Source organism: Hyperolius riggenbachi, chromosome 5 (assembly GCF_040937935.1).
Source record: "Hyperolius riggenbachi isolate aHypRig1 chromosome 5, aHypRig1.pri, whole genome shotgun sequence".
Lineage (NCBI taxonomy): Eukaryota > Metazoa > Chordata > Amphibia > Anura > Hyperoliidae > Hyperolius > Hyperolius riggenbachi.
The window spans coordinates 41530018-41553206 of NC_090650.1; the positions used below are offsets into that span (position 1 = coordinate 41530018).

The 23189-nt window shown below is 44.9% G+C and overlaps 1 protein-coding gene across 2 annotated transcripts in view; it reads right to left on the minus strand.

Annotated features, from left to right (window-relative positions):
* Positions 1–10012: 10012 nt before the first annotated feature.
* Positions 10013–23189, minus strand: part of RSU1 (Ras suppressor protein 1) — a 221135-nt gene continuing 207958 nt past the window's right edge. For both annotated transcript variants that reach the window (XM_068235547.1, XM_068235548.1), the window contains exon 9: positions 10013–13208. In XM_068235547.1, coding sequence (XP_068091648.1) covers positions 13106–13208 — 103 coding nt within the window. In that variant the 3' untranslated portion in view covers positions 10013–13105. The remainder of the gene's footprint in view (positions 13209–23189) is intronic.

Consider the following 23189-nt stretch of genomic DNA (forward strand, 5'->3'; position numbering starts at 1 on the left):
CACAAGAAGCTCTGAGTACCGCGGTACTTTTGGCAGTTTGTTACAATGTAACAAGGCTCACAGACAGGAATTAGCTGTTTACAGCTGTCTCTAACAGCCAAAAAAGCATGCAGCAGCTACATCACCTGCCAACAGTAAAAATGTCACCATATAATAAATGTCAGAAAGTAAATCGGGGATTTAAAAGATTTTACAATGGGCAAACACTGACTAAATCATTTATACATAATTATTGTAAAAATGAAGCACTTTTTTATTACATTATTTTCACTGGAGTTCCTCTTTAACCTTCCTGGCGGTAAGCCCGAGCTGAGCTCGGGCTATGACGCCGGAAGGCACCGCTCAGGCCCCGCTGGGCCGATTTGCATAATTTTTTTTGCTACACGCAGCTAGCACTTTGCTAGCTGCGTGTAAAGTGCTAGCTGCGTGTGCAATGCGATCGCCGCCGCTACCAGTCGATCCGCTGCTATCCGTCGTGCCGCAGCCGCCCCCACCCCACCCAGACCCCGTGTGCTGCCTGGCCAATCAGTGCCAGACAGCGCTGTGGGGTGGATCGGAGTCCCCTTTGACGTCACAACGTCGAGGACGTCGGTGACGTCATCCCGCCCGGAGGGGCTGGGGGGATGCCACTGAGCAGCGGCTATTATGTAGGGAGACCTTGTCTCGCTACATGAAATTTTTTTTTTTTTAAATGGCTTTGCTGCCCCCTGAAGTGAGAGGCATGCGGTGGCTGCCATATTGATTTCCTTTTAAATAATATCAGTTGCCTGGCAGTCCTGCTGATCTTTCATGCATCAGTAGTGTCTGAATGACACACCTGGAGAAACAAAAAAACATGCGGCAAATCCAATAAGAATTCAGTCAGAGCACCTGACAGCCAATACCTTAGCTCTTTATTGATGCTGTAATGGTTAAGATCAACTCTATGGCTTAAAGAGACACTGAAGTCTCCTAGACGTCTGCTTTTTATAGTAAAAGCCTCTGTACTGTAACATTATTGCCCTAACTAAAACACTGCATCCCCGCGGCTGAAATCTAACTAAATGCCCCCTAACTCCCCCCTACCTCTCCCCTGCAATATCCACGACTTTCTTGGTCGTGGATTTTGCTGCTGGACGAGGCAGAGCTTTCAGCCGCCCCTCTCAGTGAAGGAAGACAGAGGGGCGGGGCAGAGGCGGAGATACGCGCTGATAGACGCGTGGAGAGGCAGAGCTGCAGCTGAAAGCTCTGCCTCTCATGGAAGCGCTCCCCGCAGTGTGCCCCGGGGAGTTTGGGGGGATTTAGTTAGCGTTCAGCCGCTGGGATGCAGCGTTTTAGTTAGGGCTATCATGTTACAGAGGTTTTTAAAATAAAAAGATGATTTTCAACCAAGTTTTCCCCAGGGAGATAATTTTTCATGTCTTTAAAATAACTTTTAGCAATCTACAATCAAAAAAATACCAAAAAGTAGTTGAGAAAAAAAACACTGTAAAAATTATTCAGAGTATGTTCTAGCTTGCTGGGGTTTAAAAAGGCATTTTATTGACAAGGTGTAAAAAAGATCTCCTAGAAAAAAAAAGTAAGATAAAAAGTGAATTGCATATGGGCCTATACCGTAATTTTCAGACCATAAGACAAAAAGTCACTGCGTCTTATGGTCCGAATAGTGCTGGAAGTCCCAGGTCCACCCCCCACGAGAATGTGCTTCAGGGATCTGGAGTGGAACAACCCCCACCAATGCCTGATAGGTCACTTCTGCTCAAGAGCAGTGATTGGCCCTACCTGCGAGACCATCATCTCCAATCTCGCTGAAGGGTTCTCTTCTGCCTAAATACCAATCTGTGCGCTATGCAAGCGTGCTACTCACATACAGAGAGGGACGAATATCTATGTGCCTGAGAGCTCAACTACAGTATTCAGGGATGTAGATACTCATCTCACGGGAGCAGAACCAGTAAAGCAGAGCAAGATCACCCACAAAGCAACCTAGGCAAGTGCCTGGGGCTTAGTGGGCGTCAAGGGGCACAAATGCTAGCTTTTCTAGCCCATTTTCTAGCCCATCTAGCCCAGAGGTTCCAAAAAGGCAGCCAAAGTTACTTCCTTGCCTAGGGCCCCATCTAATCTTAAAGTGTACCTGAGATGACTTGAAAGAAAAAATTCAGACATACCAGGAGCTTCCTCCAGCCCCCTTCAGCCTGATCGTTCCCTCGCCACTATCCTCTGGATACTCTGCAATCCTCCAGGTAACTTCGCTAGTCAGGGCCAGTCAGAGCATGCACAGTACAGCCGCAGCAGTAAGCCCTGACTCTCGAAGTTACCGGGAGCCATAGAAGATGATCCAGGAGGTGGAGGACGGCAGGGAGGGATGGATCAGGCTGAAGGGGGCTGGAGGAAGCCCCAGGTACCGTATATACTCGCATATAAGCCGACCCATGTATAAGCCGAGGTACCCACTTTTCCCAGAAACAAGGAAAAAGTGATTGACTCGCGTGTACGCCCCCTCCCCAGTATAGCCCCCTCCACATTAGCAAGATGTGCCCTCAGTACAAGTCAGCCCCACTCCCCATAGCCAGATGTGCCCCAGGATCATACAGCTGTGTCTCAAGAAGCCACTAGATGGCGCCATAGATATGAGACACAGCGATTGCCACACAGGAAGAATCCCCGATCATTGCACCGCTGACATGTTGCTTGCCCGCTCTGCTCCACAAGCCAGGGGACACAAGTAGTATTGAGCAGCGCACTCTGCACACCATGTTGCAGGGGATGGGGGCACAGACACAGCAGGGCACAAGCTGGTAAGAGCAGGATCATTGGTGCACAATCCTTAAACTCCTCTGCCTGCAACAAAACCTGCCTGGGGTAACTTGTCAGCACATTTTGATGATGAAAAACTAGGCTTATACACATGTCTATACAGTATGTATAAATTCTTGCTTTTAAGTCATATCAGGTTTGCTTTAAGCCTTCCCTGCTTTAATTATCAGCCAGGGCCCGATTTGGCTTGGCCACCATTGCTCTATCAAGTTGCGCTCACAAAAATAATACAAGGACAATAAACTGCAAAATGCATGGGATAACAGCTTCCTCTTTGCCTCCTGATGACATGACGTAACCCTCCCCCCTTCTATAAATGCCATTGAATGAACTCTGGGGGTAATATCGGGGGATGCCAGCGTTTTATTGCATTATGGCTCCTGCGGCAAGGAAAGGTTAATTGGTTAAGTGGAAGGTTGAAATACACTATCTGACAGCGGATGCATTGTATGTGGCGTGATTGATCTACGATTCCTCAGAGAGTATTGTTCAATGACACTCCCGCTGTCCTAAATAGGTAATTTTATCTGATATGCACACGTCGTAAATCACAACTCTACAAAGCCTCTTTTATTAATGTAATGGTTTCATTGCAGGTTACAGGACAATGTAATCCATACCATGAAGTAATAGCGTATAAAAATATTAACAGCCCTGCTCCCGCGTACAAAAATAAATAAATACAATTTTCTTCTATAGAATTCTGAGGTCTATAACATGTATTGATTAAGACATAAAAAAACACTTTAAAAATAACCGCCGGTTTTGTGTGTAGATTCTACTATCGACTGCATAAAATGGGAACAGATTGGAAGATGAGAAGCTATAGGGTGCGATAGCAAATGCTAGTATGCCTTAAAGGGACAGTGCACCTCCGTGTACTGAAAACTGCTACTAACGTTATGAGGGCCCAGTCTTAGTGAGTGGAGTACAGGAAACCCAGAAATGATGCAAAGGACAGGAAATGTATGATAAAACAGTCTTACCTCAGAACGGAGGTTAAAGGACAACTGAAGTGAGAGGGATATGGAGGCTGCCATATTTATTTCATTTTAATCAATTCCAGTTGCCTGGCAGTCCTGTTGACTTTCTGACTCTAATACGTTTAGCCGTAGACCCTGAACAAGCATGCAGCATTTCAGGTGTTTCTGACATTCTTGTCAGATCTGACAAGATTAGCTGCATGCTTGTTCCTGGTGTGATTCAGACACTACTGCAGCCAAATAGATCAGCCGGGCTGCCAGGCCACCAGTATCGTTTAAAAGGAAACAAATATGGCAGCCTCCATATCCCTCTAACTCACAGGTGTCGAGCTCCAGGCCTGGAGGGCCAGATCCATGCCAGCGTTTAGCATGGACTGAGAAAGAACAGAATTTGTTCTACCTGATGGAACACACCTTTCCCGATTCAAACCCATCAATTCATTTGAGCTGTATCAAAAATATGTGAGGATCTCGGCCCTCGTAGGACTGGTTTGACATACTTGCTCTAACTTCAGTTGGCCTTTAAGAGAATTAAGTTTTGGACACCAGTAAAAGATGACACGTTTCGTTGGACCTGCCCGCTTCCTCAGGTCATTAGTAAAGTGTCTTTAGTAGTTGGATACATGGACTCAGGGCTGCTAATGTTGTCCAAGTACCAGGTGGGCCTTTAAACTAGTCACAGGAAAATTCAGCATGTCAGGTCACTGCTCATACAATTCTATCGGACTGTACACGGCACTGCATTGTAACGGTTCACATTATTCTAACTTGCTGCATGCAGGCTTTAAACGAAAGGGAACCCGAGGTGAGAGTTATTTGGAGGTTGCCACATTTATTTCCCTTTTAGCAATAAGTTGCCTGGCTGTCCTGCTGATCCTTTGCCTCTAATACTTTTACCCATAGACCCTGAACAAGCATGCAGCAGATCAAGTGTTTCTGACAATATTGTCAGATCTGACAAGATTAGCTGCATGCTTGTTTCTGGTGTTATTCAGACACTGCTGCAGCCAAATAGATGAGCAGGACTGCCAGGCAACTGGTATGGTTTAAGAGGAAATAAATACGGTCACTTCAGTTGTCCTTTTAAGTCTATGTCCAGTCTCCATTGCAGTTCACACACATTGTAACACGTGCATTATGCAACTGACCACTGTGAATCCAGCCTTACACTACACATAAATATGAATTAGCTGGAGCAGCCATTTTGTGCTTTGGACAATAAACAAAATGGCCGAATGAGTGAAGCAATATTATGCAAGACTGAAGTTTATGGCTGCATTTGGGGACATGATACATTGATAAATAATTATAAAAGGCGCAGGCAGTTATGTAAATACCGCTGTTTACATGGCCAGGTTAATAGCAGCTCCGCACCTCAGGGGAGACGTACGATATGGAAATGTTGTGAAGCTGAAACGTATATTTTTGATGACCTGTTCATATTTTATTAGCCCCGGCTCTTACAGAGCTCATTAAATCCGAGGCGCACATAACACACGTGCACACCCCGGGAGTCATAATATCAGGTGAGGCCGAGCTATTATATCACTGCAGAATTATAGACAGGTTGCCTGGCATGGTGCTACAAGACGCACCATGGTGGCCGCTTGTAAAATGAGATGAGAAGAAGCAATACAGAGACACTGGCATGAATAGAACATCTCTGGTTTTTTTGTTATATTCTGAACGTAGCTACATATTTTTCGGCATATAAGACGCACTTTTTCTTTCCCAAAACAGAGAGGGGGGTGGGGGATAAGGAGGTGGGTGCGTCTTATATGCCAAATACACAATAAAATTGGTGCAGAGTGTGCAGGGAAGGTCTTACCCATCTTGCCGCCACGCTCCTCTCCCCCTCGCTCCAGGCGCCATCCTCTTCACCCTCCTCAGGTTCAGTTCTTTGGTGCCGCCTCCAATGCTAGGAACTCCGTTCCTCCTGTGAAGAAAACGCAAACAAGCATTAGTGGCATTTTCCCCCTCTCCTGCCGCGATGTCACTCAAGGAAAGCCGCCGCCTCTGCCATGTGTTCCATCCTCCGGTCCTCCTACTTCCTCTTTACCGCACATGCAGCCGCATCATGCATAACCCCGGCGCAACAAGAGGAGTGCAACGGCAGGAACAGGTGTAGTATTGATGGGTTATTGTAGTACAGTTTAGTGTTAGTGTAGTACAGTGTAGTGTAGTGAAGTGGTGTGTTGTGTCAGTGCATTGCAGTGTACTGTAGTGAAGAGTGGTGTGTTGTGTAGCGTAGTGTAGAGAAGTGTATTAATGTGTTGTGTTAGTGTAGAGAAGTGTATTAATGTGTTGTGTTTGTGCAGAGTAGTGAAGTGTATTAATCTGTTGTGTCAGTGTAGTGTAGCTGAGTGTAGTGGGGTATTGTGTTTTGTTAGTTTAGTGAAGTGTATTAATGTGTTGTGTTAGTGCAGTGTAGTGTAGCATAGTGTAGTGAAGTGTATTAATGTGTTGTGTTAGTGCAGTGTAGTGTAGCATAGTGTAGTAAAGTGTATTAATGTGTTGTGTTAGTGTAGTGTAGCACAGGGTAGTGGTGTGTTAATGTGTTTTGTTAGTTTAGTGAAGTGTAGCATAGTGTAGTGAAGTGTATTAAAGTGTTGTGTTAGTGTAGTGACGTGTATAAATGTATTTTGATAGTGTAGAAGTGTAGTGTATTGTACTGCTGTGTAGCTTAGTTGTTAGGGCAGCAGGGATTAGCGTAGTATAGCTGGGCAGTGAAGTGTAGATAGAGTAGCTTATTGACAGTTTTAGGGGGTAAAAGGTCCATAAGACGCTCCTGCAGTGTAGACGCGCGTGCCTAGGTTTAGTTTTTGGTTTCTTTCTTCATATTTTTGCCCTCTAAACCAAGGTCCGTTTTATATGCCAGAGTATTTTATATTCCCAAAATTACCGTAATCTGCGGTAAAGTAGGCAGATGGCACAGAGGCGGAAATCAGGTTTAAACAAAATCAGCAGTAGCACTTACCTCCCCATAGAAGATTCAACATGAGATTTATCATCAAAATCTTTTTTTTTTTTCCGTTGACCAAAAGGTTTATTGAAACCAAATTTCATCTGTAGTTAAATCTTCCTTCTTTCATCTGAAGAACATTGCAAAGATTAAACATCTGATTCCCCCAGAGGATCTTCAAACCATAGTCCACGCCTTCATCACATCACGGCTGGACTACTGCAATGCCCTTTATGCTGGCCTCCCCAAAAAAGACTTGCGTCGCCTGCAATTAGTGCAGAATGCTGCTGCCAGATTGCTAACAAACCAGCCTCGCCACTGTCACATTACACCGATCCTTCGCTCACTGCACTGGCTACCAGTAGAATGGAGAATACTCTTCAAGATTGGACTGCTGACATTCAAATCCCTGCACAATCTGGGCCCTGGATACATGAAGGACTTGCTGAAGCTGCACCACACCTCTCACAACCTCAGATCAGCAAGTTCTATAAACTTGGTCACTCCCAGAGTGCACCTCAAAAAATCTGGAGACAGAGCCTTCTGTCATGCTGCCCCTACTCTTTGGAACTCCCTACCACACCCAGTAAAGACAGCACCATCCCTGGAGCTATTCAAATCCAGACTGAAAAGCCACCTGTTTAGCCTGGCATTTCCAGATTTATAAAATTCTTCCCCTGTACCACGATGGTCGGAGCCATGCGCTTTGAGTCCCACGGGAGAAAAGCGCTTTACAAATGTTATTTGTTGTTGTTGTTGTTGTTGTTGTTGAAGTATAAAACAGTAGCAATACAGAAGTACAATGTAAACATCCAATGTATGATTAAACAAAGTGTAAGACATTATGCATATCAAGTTGTTCTAGAATAGTATTAATACACACCATAAAATTGTGAGAAGGACGGAGGAGAGAGGAAGAAGTAGGGGAAGTTCAGAGGAAGTACTGGCATGTAGAGGGGTAGGGTAAGGGAAAAGAGGAGGGGCAAAAAGAAGAAAGAAGGCAGCCCAGATGGGAGAGACCGCATATATAGGAAGGTTTATCCTAGGTAATGACCAACATCAATCCAGCGGCCCCATACGTTATTACATTTGTAGTGTATGTTGATAAACCTGACCTGTTTCTTGAGGAGTGAGTTTTTGATCCTAGTTTTCCAGTCGCTAAATGTGGGGGAATTGGGGGATAGCCATCTAAAAGCTATATATTGTTTAAGCATGAAGATAGACTATAATAAAAAGGTCTTTTCGAATTTATTGATAGCTTCATCATAAATGTTGAGTATGCAGCTTTTTATGTCAACAACAATAGGAGAACCCATTGTGTCGTGGAGAAAATCGACTGCTTGTTACCGAAGATCCACCAAAGGGGGGCATTGGCGTAGTAGGTGTATAAAAGAGGAGTTAGGGGCCATACACTTGGGGCATTGATTAGGAGTACATTTAGAGATGCGGCTAGGAGTAAGATAACTTTGGTGGGTGATGCTTGAGATGGTCTTTGATGCAAGAAGACACCTGCCGAGTAGCGAGCAGACTGTCCTCCCACTCACAGGGGTACCGCCAGCATACAGATGAGCCCCGCTTGGGGCCTCACTCTAAGGGGGGCCTCGTTCTGCTGCTGGCAGCCCCCCCCCTCCTCGATCCTGGGTCCCCCTCCTGCCGGGGGCTAATTATCCACGCATCGAATATCAGCGATGATCAGGGTCGCAGGCACAATATGTGCCGCACAGATGTTCAGGCAGTGCAGCAGTGCGTAGAGAATCCGGCCAATAGGGGCAGCACAAGCTTCCCTTAGCCAATCCTAGTGCTGCTGCTGCCAGCCACTGCAAGAGGAGGGCGGGACAGGGAGCGTTTGAAGAAAGTGCCGAGAATGTTTACGTTAGAGGCTCATCCTCATCAAGCTGAACATCCAGTTGTGTCCATTTGTTCATGTAATATTCCACAGTGGGCCCAGCAAGATGCTGGTGTGACCTTGTTCAGCTGGTCCAAAATGCCTTTGGGACTCTCCTTGTGAAGGCTTAAAGGATATCAGAGCCGCAAAGATGATGAGAAACAGGGGACCAGGCATGTATGGTAAGCTGTCCCGATGACCTCCACTTCCCCATCCTGCCTGTTCCCGTCCCTTGCCAGCTAAATGCCCTCCAGTGAACTCCTCTGGGTTCCTACAGCGCGCAACCATGGCCGGGAGCGCTATGCGCATAGGTCCCGGCCCCGGTCTGTAAGATGTGCACAGCTGGGTCAGCGCCTGATGTCAGACTCTGGCGACCTGGAAGAGGTTTGCGGAGTCAGGCATGTATGCATACATGAATTTTCGAGAGCCACAGAATTTAAATTAGCTTTTGCAGCCTGACAGTTACTCTTTAAATGGGAAATGCTAAGAAGTATTTTCTCTTTTTTTTTACTGTAGAAAAATCACTAAAATCAAATCGTGGACAGTGCAATGCATGTGTTATGTAAGTTAAGCAAGTATTTATCTACTTATATATGTGTTTTTTTCCTGAGATAGTAGGGCTCACAGCTCCTCTTTAACCCTAAGAGTCATTTTACACTTAATCAATTGCTCTCAGTTATAACTGAAAGACAACTGAGAGGACCGGTAAGGCACTATGGGAAGCAGAGCCTTTCCTCTACATAGGTCAGCATCTAACTTTGTTTTCAGCATCACTTCAGATTCGCATTCATCTTTCCCAGGGTTACCCTAAGGCTAGTTACACACCAGGACGTTGCGTTTAGGGGACGTTATAGGGCACATAACGTGCCCCTAACGCAACGCCTGGTGCTCTCTGGTGTGGACGTCGGAGTGAGCCGCGTTGTGCAGCTCACTCTGGCGTCCATGATGTACTCTTTGACGCATGCGGCATCACGTGGTCCCGCCCGGCCAATCGCCGCACAGAGCAGCCGCTCTAGGAAGTAAACACTGCATGTCACTGAGTGCAGTGAATATTAATTAGCCATGTGCCCGGCCGAGCTCCCCTCCACCCCAACATGACTGAGCATGTGCAAACAGTCTAACGCGGCTTAGCCGCGGAGAACGCACAGCATGCAGCACTTTGCTGCATTACAATATAACGCAACGTGGACAGTGTAAACAGCCCACTTGTGTTACATTGCTGTGCGTTGGGGGAGCGTTACAGGCTGCACTATCGTGCGCCTGTAACGTCCCTGTGTGCAAGAAGCCTAAACCATTCAAATTTCCCATATGTCACTTTAGAAGGCCGTTCTCAGATCCAGTATTTCCAACAATGTGTAAATGAATAAAGAGAACGCTGACAACCACTTATATGAAGGCAGTAACCGTTTATTTTTGGTGTATTAGTACATAAGTATATCAAACACAAAATCTCAGTCAACATGTCCTGCAGTCATACAACATAGATGGGCTAGGCGATGTACAATTAACCCAAAGAGGAGCATACAAATAATACAAGAAGACTGGAATATAGTACAGGATATTGAATGAAAGGGCATGGATTGGATCTTTATATAACTCTCTAGTATCTGAGAAGTTTGTGTCACATTTTATTTTTAGAGTAATTGCTAAAACAAAGGGCGTTATTATGGGTTATGTAACCTGGGTGACCTAGTTACTGTGACTCTTTGCTGTGTGCCCTCACCAGTTGCTACCGATAGACTTGTATAAGGCATAACTGCTGCCAGTTGTAAACAGTCACACCTCAGTAGTGATGATCAAGTAGATGCAAATAACTTCGAGTTGATGCAAATGTATGTACATTTTTATGCAACTTTATGCAGCTTGAAAATGAGCCAATCAAATTTTACCTCAGCCGGATTTGATTGGCTCATTTTCAAGCTTCAAAAATTCGCATCAAGTCGAATTTTTTTGCATCTACTTGATCATCACTACAGCTCAGCATGACCACTGCTAGTCACAACCATTGAGCAAAAAGTTTGACTAATATGCAAATCCTGATTTGGAAGGAACTGGAATCTACAGGGTGTTACCAGAAACGTGCAGGGCGGAGTCAGAAACTGCCCATCAATTAACTATCAACTGATAAATTTACCTGTTGCTGGTTTAAAGAGGAACTCCAGTGAAAATAGTGTAATAAAAAAAAGTGCTTCATTTTTACAATAATTATGTATAAATGATTTACTCAGTGTGTGTTCATTGTAAAATCTTTCCTCTCCCCGATTTACATTCTCACATTTATTACATGGTGACATTTTTACTGCTGGCAGGTGATGTAGCTGCTGCTAGCTGTTTTGGCCGTTGGAGACAGCTGTAAACAGCTATTTCCTGTCTGTGAACCTTGTTACATTGTGGCAAACTGTCAAAAGTACCGTGGTCCTCAGAGCTTCTTGTGGGAGGGGTTTCACCACAATATCAGTCATACAGCGCCCCCTGATGGTCTGAAAATGAAAAAATAGATTTCTCATGTAAAAGGGGGTATCAGCTACTGATTGGGATAGAGTTAAATTCTTGGTTGGAGTTTCTCTTTAAAGTCCAACAGTTCCCAATATGATTAGCTTGAGTAAATTTCAGGTTAGGCATCTCCAAATTCTGATTCCCATAAACGTAGAAATGATGTATTCAGACCCTTCCCCACTAAGAAACGCAAGCTATTTTCTCTACCACAATCCGAGGGTGATCCATCAGGTGTATGGCGCGATTGTGGCGTGTTTGTTATTGCCGACAGGAGGAAAGAAAACCTAAGAGGGAAAATAGTTTGAATTGCCAAATTGCAGAGAAAATCGCTAATGCAGAAATGAAACAGGCCGACGATAGTGATTCAGAAAAAAACATATCACACTAGTGAAAAAACGGCACCGAACTTTACATGTTGATTCCAGTGCCATTCCGATCCACAAAACACTCCAATTTCTGGTTGGAAATTTCTGGTTCTGGTTGCAGCATTTTGTGATAAGTCACAGTGACTAGTTGTTGGTTTTCCAGGGCTTGTGGATCGTCAGTGGTCCTGCAAACACTGTCTGGCAATTTGGATGAAAGATGCAAACATTTTGGTCCCTCTCCCTCATTATTAAAATCCAACTTCACTTTCTTTTAACCCTCTTTCAGCCTTCCCCTTTGTTACACTCACGTGGACCCCTGGAAATGATGTTATGCTGGGGCATATGTTCACTCCATTGGCTTCTGGAGAAGCCACATCACCATGGTTTTCAATCAGACCTGAGGTTACGATCAGCTTCTCTATACTAGGCCTTAAAATTTCAAGCGGAGCCTAAAAAAGCTAAAGATTTTTCCTTTTTTGCTCCCTCTCGACACTCAATTAACAGAAAAATGTACTTCTCCCAATATTCAAATAAACGTTTATGTAGGTATTTCTCATTTAAATCATGATGTCACCCCAGCCTTGCATTGGTTGTCTGGGAACCACTCTAGTGGGTCACACCTCCCTCCACAGACTTACGTCAGAGAAAGGAGATGGGCTGGTCAGCCGTCTGTCCCACAACACTCAACATAGCATCCCACAACTCTGTATGCAGCATCGCCATCCCACGATGCCAGACTCCTCCCCATCAATATGCCCTATCCCAAATAGCAGCGTAACTAGAGGAGCGCAGCTTCTGCAATTGCAGGGGGGCCCCAACTTCTAACTTTCCCTTCCTCCGATACAGGGCACTATACTTCAAGTTTCTGTAGCTGCACTTATTGATGTGCAGATCATGATGGCCACACTTGTTTTAGGACTTTTGTGAGATGGGCCACCGGGCCATGAAGGGCACCAAGTGGAGGAAAGGTAAGAGATGTGAACATAGAGGGGGGGCATCAAAGTTTAGCTGGAGATCCCTATAAATAGTAGCTATGCCACTGATCTCAAAGTACTGAATAGAAGCACAGGGAAGGGACAAATAGTAGTAGACAAGTAGACCACATATGCCCCCCACTGCTGCTAAAGGTAGCGTGTCTGGAAAACACCACCAGAAGAACCAGGCCACGGCATGTTGCCACGGCACGTATGGACCTTCAACCAGGAAGCCACCAAGTCTTATAGATTTTCTCCCCTGGGGCAGATGGGGGAACCCTTCCTTTGTGTGGCGGAAGATGCTGAGGCCATAGCCGAGAAAGGGTCATTCTTTTTAGGGCTGGATATAAAGAACACTCAGAAAGTATACACAAAATAAAGTCTATGAAATGTATGAAGGTTGGCGCACGTTATCCGTTAATACCAGTGAACGTGTACAAAATTAAATATAAAAGTGTAACAGTTACAGATGCATAGCTAATAACGCTTCTTCCAAAGCTTGCCGTAAGTAAGGCGAACAGGGTCAAATCTATTACGGCCTTTAAGTGATGGCGTTTCTCCCCGACACGATACTTCAGGCAATAAATAGAAATAATGAGGCACATGCAGAGACAGGGTGTGAAAACAGGGACCCCATCAGATATCTATTTATTCTTGGCGGCCAATGGCTTGCGGCTGATTTTCTTGGACTTGTCGTTGTTTTTCTTGGGCGGCTCCGGGTTGGCTTGCATGTGTCTTCCGTAGAGGCTGTGAAGACACAAGTGATAGAATATAGATTACATATGCAAGAAAGATCATGTAGAATAACACTGACAGCTTACAACACAGCTGCTTTTACATACAACATAATATGAAAACTATAAACTAAGAGAGTGAAGGCCGACATTGTTCTGAAACTGCTTCTCCTAAGCTTAGTTATGTGACCGGCAAGCCTATTTTTAAAGAATAACTCTATAACGCATATTGACAGAGTGCATCAAAACACTTAAAGTGTACTCAAGGCGACATGTGACATGATGAGATAAACACGTGTATGTACCATACAAAACATTAATAACCAGGCTATTTTACTTGTATTCTGCTGCCTAAAAGAGTTAATTTTCAGGCATGGAAATGACAGCTCCTGTCTTGTCTGTACCTTGCTGGAATATAGTAAACATCACTAATAAGCAGATTACAGCCACAAACGTTTTCCTGACAGAATACAACTTCTGAGAGCAGAAGGAGATTAAAAAAAGGTCAATAGCTCATGTATTTTAACTCTGGGACACTTAAAAGGGAATCTGAAGTGAAAATAAACTTATGATATAATGATTTGTATGTTTAGTACAGCTAAGAAATAAAACAATAGCGGCAGAGATAGGAGTCTCATATTGTTTCCAGTACAGGAAGAGTTAAGAAATTCCAGTTATTATCTATGCAAAAGAGCCACTGATCTCTCAGACTTTGAAAAAAAAAATCGCAGAGAGCTCTGTCTTTAACCAGCATTGGTCTATTTAAATTTGCGCCCCCTTCTATCTATCCGTCTGTATTTTACCTGCTGTCATCCTGAGCGCGCACGTGCGGCGAGGTTAGCCTGAGGTACGCAGTATTCTAATGCTGGAATATCTTGTCATCATGTAATCAGCAGCACTTATTGTTGTGGCATTGATGTGTGGGTAGCGGTGTCCCTACAATCCATCATGCGGAGAGATGGTGACAGCAATGCTCTGGCACATGGCTGAGCCACCGGGCCCCTCTGGCAGCAGATCCTGCTCGCTGTGCTGGAAATGCCTTTGTTAGGGTGCAGCGCTGTCACAGCTGTGCTTTTGTGAGCCAACTTAGTCATTATGCTTAGGGGATGTAGAAGATAGACGGTATATAGCCTTCATTTCAAGACAAATGAAGACAATGACGCCCAATGGGACGCTATTCCGACTTTATTACGATTAGATAAGACGTGAGTTCTATGATGAGCCAATAGTGATGGCCCAAACAGTCCCTATGCTTTAAAGAGGAACTTTAACCCAGGATTCAACTTCATCTCAATTAGTAGCTGATCCTCCTTTTCCATGAGAAATCCTTACCTTTTCACAAACAGATCATCGAAAGGGGCGGGGGGGGAGTTGTACCACTGATATTGTGGAGGAACCGCTCCCACAGTGTGATGTCATGACCATGCTCCTGACAGCTATCTGTGAACCTCGTTGTATTGTTGGAAATAACGGCTTTTTCCAACTGCCAAGCAACCAGTATCTTCCTCTGTGCGTAGAACTCTCAGGGTGGCCAATAACGATCCAATTTCTTGTGAAAAATCGTTTAAGCCATCAGATAATTCTAAACGAAAGAAAAATTGTTCACTACATCATCAACGAACCAATCTTTGCTTCCTATCTATCACAACCAACAAGAAAATCCAAATTTTGGTTTGACGAAAATCCCATCGGACGACTATTTTTATTATCGTTCGCAATAGATTGTGCCCATCAATGGAGATTATTTACAACCAATCTGATCAGAATTTCTGATTGTTCAAACGATTTTTCGCTGGAAATTGGACCGTTAGTGGCCACCTTAACAGATCACCTGACAGAAGTAAAGATGTCACCACCGGTGATAAATGTCAGAATGTAAATCCGGGAGAGGAAAGATTTTACACTGGGTAAACACTCACTAAATAATCCATAATAATGAATATTCTAAACAATAACAGTGCTCCCCTCAGGCTCTTTTAGCCGGGTGCTCCACCCAGCTAGTTATGGTGAGCACCCGGCTGTCATCGGCTCACCTCCTCTGATGCTATAAAGAGAATTGCGCACAGAAGCACCAGCCCTGTATTCTCTCATCTCGCCCCACCCGGCTACTTTTTCATGCCACCCGCTGGACAAAAAATTCTGGGGAGAACACTGAATAAGCAATTTTATTAATTATATTATTTTTACTACAGGTCCTCTTTAAAAAACAGGTAAACTTTAAATGCATCTTAAGGTGGCCATACACTCGTTAGATTAGCTGCGGATAGATCAACAGATAGATTTCTGATCTACCTGATGTGTTTAGGAACATTTTTTTACTAGGAACAGATTTTCAATAGATTTCAGTTTGAAATCTATTGAAAATTGATCTGATGGCATTTTTTTGCCATCAGATTTCCATTAGGGCCAATGCAAAATGATAAGCAATCTCAACAAATCGACCTAGATTTTCCAGCCTGCCAGATCGATTGAAATTGATTGAAATCGTCCGCAAATCGGTCGATTGGTCAATCGATTTGCTATCAACCAATTTTGATTGATTGATCAAAAATGAGTGTATGGGCACCTTTAAATTATCTGTGTAAATCAGGGGTCTCAAACTCGCGGCCCGCGGGCCATTTGCGGCCCTCGATATAATATTTTGTGGCCCTCGGCGGCAAAAGCTTCCTTATAGTTTGCTTCAGTGCTCCCAAGTAATCCGCCGCATCCCCGCCGCTAAACGAGAGCTGCAGAGCCTCCGAATCGCCCGGGCGGCAATCCGCCGCCATTTCCTGGAAGGGGCAGAGCTTTCAGCTTCAGCTTTGCCCCTCCTGATGTTGATCGCCGCACGGATCGCCGCCTCTCCCCGCCCCTCTCTGTGAAGGAAGAGTGAGAGGGGCGGGCAGAGGCGGCGATGCGCCGCGATTGTGAAATTCCTTATGTGGCCCAGCCTCATCCTGACTTTGCCTCCTGCGCCCCCCCCCAGGTAAATTGAGTTTGAGACCCCTGGTGTAAATTGATCGAGACTGTAAATGAAAGCCCCCCGATCCTGCTGTCCCCTGAGAGCCGTTTATGGATATCACATTGTCTGCCAGTAATACTTCCAGTTGGATACCAAGTATTATTTGTGGCATGCCATCTGAAACATATGCACCTCGCATTCACCTATACTAAATGCTGCATCTATAATAATAAGTGTGTCCGTCCACCCCGCTGTGGTTGGCCAAGGTGCTGATTGGATGGTGCGTGTGGCGCACGCCCAAAGAAAGGGCGTGTGCACTCCTGCCCCGCGCAGTGTAGCGCACCACAAGCTAGTACCGCGTGTAATCACTTATAAACCAAATAGAGTGTTAACTGAGCAGGCAACTGGTATAACAAAATGAACACGCAAAGCCAAGGTTCATTTATAAATCGAAAGTACCATTACACCTCCACCATTGCCCTTGCTGGCATGCTGTTTTTTCTTTTGCCACTCTTGCCCCAGCCCCCCCCCCCCCCCCCCCCCGTATCCTGGGCATTCTTGAGCCAAGAGTCCTTTTACACTACATCTGTTGTGGTGCATCGGATAATTCTGTAATGATTCCTTTACACTGGTGCATTAGCAGTGGGGTGCAACAAACTCTGGCTGAATGACGCGCAGCATCGTGCGTTGTTGGATGACATGCGGCAACGGTTGTGGTGTAAGCACACATCTAAATAGTATGCATTGCAATGGGAAGGTGCAATGCGAATTCCCAAGGCATTTTTTAGGTTGATGCAGTAACTGCCGGTAATGTTGCTGTGCACAGGTAGCGCACGACAATGCTACCATTACTACCTCCAGCAGTGGCGCAATTAGTGAGACCCGCGGTACATGGGAAGCGCGAGCATCAACCCCATAGTGTGAAAGTACCTTAACCCATTCGCGTTCCGTCGTTTTCACTTGAGAAATGTTCACCTCCCATTCATTAGCCTATAACTTTATCACTACTTATCACAATGAACTGATCTATATCTTGTTTTTTCCACCACCAATTAGGCTTTCTTTGGGGGGGGGGGGGGGTACATTTTGCTAAGAGCCACTTTACTGTAAATGTATTTTAACAGGAAGAATAAGAAAATGTAACGATCGGTGTCAGCACGCAGAGAGAATCTGATTCTTGGCGATCTGCAGTATCACCAAGAAGATATACGCCTGATTATCGATGATCTGCAGAATCAGCGATAATACAGATGTATTGCTTACCTCTGGACACCAGAATAGTGAGAGTGTTTGGTGCAACAGTAACAACTCTGAGTGGAGACCACCAGAGGAACTGGCGGCCTAAGACTCCTGAGGAATTCACCTCTGACTGTGGGTGATATTCCTGTAGCCTGTGGACCCCTGGGCGAGGAACCAAGGCTGGGTTGCAGGAAGCCCTGCAACTAATAAGAAAGGTATTGCCCTGGACTGGGCTAACGTAATACAGTACTAGCACAATCCTAGTCTGGGTGTGAGGTCCATAGTCACAACACCCTGGAACTAGTCTAGAGCATAACATAAATGATAATACAATTCCCTAGTCTTGGGTGTGAGGTCTGTGATCGTCAACACCCTGGAACTAGTCTGGAATATAACACAAAGACAATACAGTTCCTTAGTCTTGGGTGTGAGGGCCTTGATCTCAACACCCTGGAACTATGCTAAAGAATACACAGAAGATACACAGTATTCCTAGTCTGGGGTGTGAGGGCCTTGATTTAAACACCCAGGAACTAGTCTAACAAATAAACTGTACAAGGTAATCTGGCTCAGTGTGAATTCCCAAGTCCTCTTGGTTCAAACACACTGTAAGGATCTGACTATGGTCTGAATGCTTCCACAAAGTGTTTGCAATGGCAGACAACCAGCAACTGACAAGCAAGCAGAATATATAGCAGCTGAACTCTGCTGCCCCGCCCGAGCCACTCAGCCAATAGTGAGTCCAGCAGGAATCAGCTGATCGTCCTGATCAGCTGACACTTCCCCTGCTGGTATAAAGGTCCTGACTTCTGGCCCGCACGCGCGTGGCTGTTCATCCATCTATGTGGACTAACAGACCCAGCCACTCCAAAGGCACGCTGCTGCGTACAAACTGCCACCTTGGACGCGGAAACAGCCGCTTTGCTATTAGAACATGCGGCGGCTTTTCCGCGTTCTGCCACACTACCAGCTGCGTGCCTACGCGTGCAAACCGCCGCGTTGGACGCGGAATCAGCCGCCTTGCTTTCAGCAGACGCGGCGGCTTTTCCGCTTTTTCCTCACAGAAAAAAAACGGGAACAATTCATTATTTCTCAGTTTTCAGCCATTATAGTTTTAAAATAATACATGCCTCCATAATTAAAACTCATGTATTGTATTTGCCCATATGTCCCGGTTATAACACCATTAAAATTATGTCCCTTTCACAATGTATGGCGACAATGTTTTATTTGGAAATAAAGGTGCATTTTTTCCGTTTTGCATCTATCACTATTTACAAGTTTAAAATAAAAAAAATATAGAAGTATTTCATCTTTACATTGATATTTAAAAAGTTTAGACCCTTATGTAAATATTTACATTTTTTTTTATTGTAAATGTTATTTTTTTTTATATTAAACATTTTATTTGGGTAGTTTTGGGAGGGTGGGATGTAAACATGTGATTTATAATGTAAATATGTGTTTGAATTTAATTTTTTTTACTTTTAGTTGTAGTTTTACTTTTTGTGAACTTTTACTTTTTACTTACATGCATTTGTTTACATGACGTCACTCTAAGCGTAACACACGCTTAGAGCGACGCATGGGGTACGTTACAGCCAGAAAAAGCGAAGCTTCCGAGAGAAACTGTCGATTTTTTAGCGGGGGAGAGGAATCAGTGATCGGGCACCATAGCCCAATACACTGATTGCCTGGCTAACGAACCGCGGGCCGGGAGCGCGCGTCCACGCGCGCGATCGGCCGCGGGGTAGCGCGCATGGTTCCTGGATGTAGTTTCTACGTCCAGGAACCAAAATAGGTTAAAAAAATCTCAGAACTGACCACAGGAACGGGATACTAGAGTCCAAACAGGAATCAACGAGTACCTGGAAACAGAGAACTTGTTGCTTTTGCTCAGGCACTTGTAAGGTGCACTATGCTTTCTGAGACAGAGAAATTTGCCGCAGGGTCCAACAAACTCCGGCTGAGTAAAGCGCAGCATGGTGTGTGTTACTGGACAACGAATTGTGGGGTTGATGTACTAACTGCCGGTAATGATACGTAACAATACTAACCCTATAAGGACTGTAGCTAAAACATATGCTGTATATACTCGCGTAGAACCTAATTTTTCAGCACAAAAAATGTGCTGAACAGTTACCCATCGGCTTATATGCGAGTCAGGGGAGCAGAATGGATGGTGGAGCAGGTTTCGTTACTGGCAGAGGAGTGTAAGGATCATTCACTAGTAATCCTGCTCTTGCCAATTGGCTCCTTGCTGTGTCTGTGCCCCCTATCCCCCGCAGCATGGTGTGCAGAGTGCACTGCTCTAGACTTCCTGTGTCCCCTGGCTTGTGGAGCAGAGCGTGCAAGCAACGTATCAGTGGTGCAATGATCAGGGATTCTTCCTGTGTGGCATTCGCTTTCTCATATCTATGACCCCATCTAGTGGCTTCTTGAGACAAAACTGTCATCCTTGTGGCACATCTGGCTATGGGGAGGAGTAGGGGGCACATCTGGCTACTGTGGCGTGGGCTATACTGGGGAGGGGACTTATACGCAAGTCACTTATTCCTGGGGGAAAAGTCAGTACCTCGGCTTATACACAGGTCGGCATATATATATATATATATATATATATATATATATATATATACACACACTAGCTAATTGCCCGGCGTTGCCCGGGTATGTATTTGGCTGGTGTTGGCTCCGCCTATTTTTTCTAACCCTAACACACAATTACTCACTGACCAAGTTTGTGAGCTTTGCGGTCTTTGGTATCAATAATCTGCATTGAAATGAAACAAATCTGATTGAGTGTGTGTGGCTCCACTCCCTTTTCTGAATTTGAACCCCAGTCATCCAATAACCAACTGTACCAGGTTTTAGGCCTGTGCCATTAACAGTTCAAGAATGGTAGCAATTAAATATTCCCCTTGAAAAGCAACAGGTGAAGTTTGATTTACTTTTGTAGGCTCCACCCACTTTTCTGAATATTAATCCCAGTCACCCAGTGACCAACTGTGCAAAGTTTAAAAACCCTGCCATTAACAGAATGGCTGCAGTGTACATTTTCCCAGTGAAATTTGTATTTGTCTCCACCCACTGATGACCCGGCGTTGCCCGGGTATGTATTTGACTGGTGTTGGCTCCGCCCACTTTCTAACCCTAACACACAAACACTCAATGACCAAGTTTGTGAGCTTTGGAGTCCTTGGCATCAATAATTTGTATATTCCCATAGAAATTAAACAAATCAGATAGGCTGTTTGTGGCTCCACCCCTCTCCAGCATTTGAACCCCAGTCACCCAATGACCAACTGTAGCAGGTTTGAGGCATCTGCTATTAACAGTGTAAAAATGGCAGCAATTTAAATATTCCACTTGAAAATCAACAGGTGAATTTTGATTGGCTATTATAGGCTCCACCCACTTCCCTGAATATCTCAGTCACTCAGTGACCATCTGGGCAAAGATTGGGAACCCTGAAATAAATAGTGTAAGAAGGGCTGCAGTTTACACTTTCCCAGTGAAATGTGTTTTTGGCTCCGCCCACTTTTTGTAACCTTGACACAAAGTCACTACTCAATGCCCAAGTTTGTGAGTTTTGGGGTCCTTGGCATCAATAATTTGTATTTTCCCATGAAATGAAACAAATCTGATTAACTGTTTGTGGCTCTGTCCCCTTTTCTGAATTTGAACCTCAGTGACCCAATGACCAACTGTACCAGGTTTGAGGCTTGTGCCATTAACAGTGCAAGAATGGCAGCAATTTTAATATTTTCCTTGAAAAGCGACATGTGATTTTTGATTGGCATTTTTAGGCTCCACCCACTTTTCTGATTATTAATCCCAGTCACCAGCTATGCTAAGTTTGAGAACCCTGCCATTAACAGTGAAGAAGGGCTGCAGTTTACAATTTCCCAGAAAAATCTGTTTTTAACTCCACCCACTTTTTGTAACCTTGACACACAGTCACTACTCAATGACCAAGTTTGTGAGCTTTTGGGTTCCTGGCATCAAAATTGTGCTAATGGAAGCAGTTTATCCAGCAAAGAAATCTGGCTGTTTTTGGCTCCGCCCCTTTACTGAATTTGAACCCCAAACACTTAAAGAGACACTGTAACATCAAAAAGATCCCCTGGGGGGTACTCACCTCGGGTGGGGGAAGCCTCCGGATCCTAATGAGGCTTCCCACGCCGTCCTCTGTCCCACGGGGGTCTCGCCGCAGCCCTCCGAACAGCCGGCGACTGTGCCGACTGTCAGTTCAATATTTACCTTTGCTGGCTCCAGCGGGGGCGCTGTGGCGACTTTCGGCACGGAAATAGACGGAAATACCCGATCTCCGTCGGGTCCGCTCTACTGCGCAGGCGCCGGAAACTTGCGCCTGCGCAGTAGAGCAGACCCGACGGAGATCGGGTATTTCCGCCTACTTCGGCGCTGACAGCCGTCAGAGCGCCTGCGCAGGAGCCAGGAAGGTAAATATTACGTCACCGCTGCACGGAGGGCTACAGCGAGACCCCTGACGGATGGAGGACGGCGTGGTAAGCCTCATTAGGATCCGGAGGCTTCTCCCACCCGAGGTGAGTACCCCCCAGGGGCCGTTTTGTCGTTACAGTTCCTCTTTAATGACTGACTGTAGCAGGTTTGAGGCCTCTGCTATTAACAGTGTAAGAATGGCTGCAGTTTCAATATTCCCCTTGAAAATCAATAGGTGAATTTTGATTGGCTCTTGTAGGCTCCACCTACTTTTCCGAATATTAATCCTAGTCACCCAGTGACCAACTGTGTGAAGTTTGAGAACCCTGCAATTAACAGTGTAAGAAAAGCTGCAGTTTACATTTCCCCATGTAAAAAGTTAGTTTTTGGCTCTGCCCACTATTTCTAATTTTGACATACAGTCACTTAATGACCAAGTTTATGAGCTTTGGGGTCTTTGGCATCAATAAGTTGCATTTTACCATTGAAATTAAACAAATCTGATTGGCTGTTTTTGGCCCGCTCCCTTCAGAATTTAAATTTCAGTCTCCCAGTGACTGACTGTAGCAGATGTTAGGCCTCTGCCATTAAGAGTGCATGAATGGCAGCAAAGTAAATATTCCCCTTGAAATTCAAAAGGTGAATTTTGATTGGCTGCTGTAGGCTCCACCCACTTTTTTGAATATTAGTCACAGTCACCCAGTGGCCAACTGTGTCATGTTTGAGAACCCTGGCAATAACAGAATGGCTGAAATCAATCTAACAAATCTGATTGGCTGTTTGTGGCTCCACCCCTTTAGTGAATTTGGATCCCAGTCACCCAATGACTGACTGTATCAGGTTTGAGGCCTCTGCCACTAACAGTGTAAGAATGGTAGCAATGTGAATATTCCCCTTGAAAATTAATAGGTACATTTTGATTTGCTGTTGTAGGCTCTACCCACATTTCTGAATATTCATCCCAGTCACCCAGTGGCCACATACAGTCACTCAATTATCAAGTTTATCAGCTTTGGGATCCTTGGTATCAATACTTTGTATATTCCCATTGAAAAATAAACAAATCTGGCTGTTTGTGGCTCCGCCCCCTTCCTGAATTTGGACCCTAGTCACCCAGTGACCAACTGTACCAGGTTTGAGGCATCTGCTTTTACCAGTATAAGAGAATGGTAGCAGATGAAATATTCCCTTTGAAAATCAAAAGGGGAATTTTTATTGGCTGTTGTAGGCTCCACCCACCTTCCAAAATCTTAATCTGTGACCCAATGACCAACTGTGCAAAGTTTGAGAACCCTGCCATTAACGGTGTAAGAATAGCTGCCGTTTATATTTTCCCAGTAAAAGTTGTTT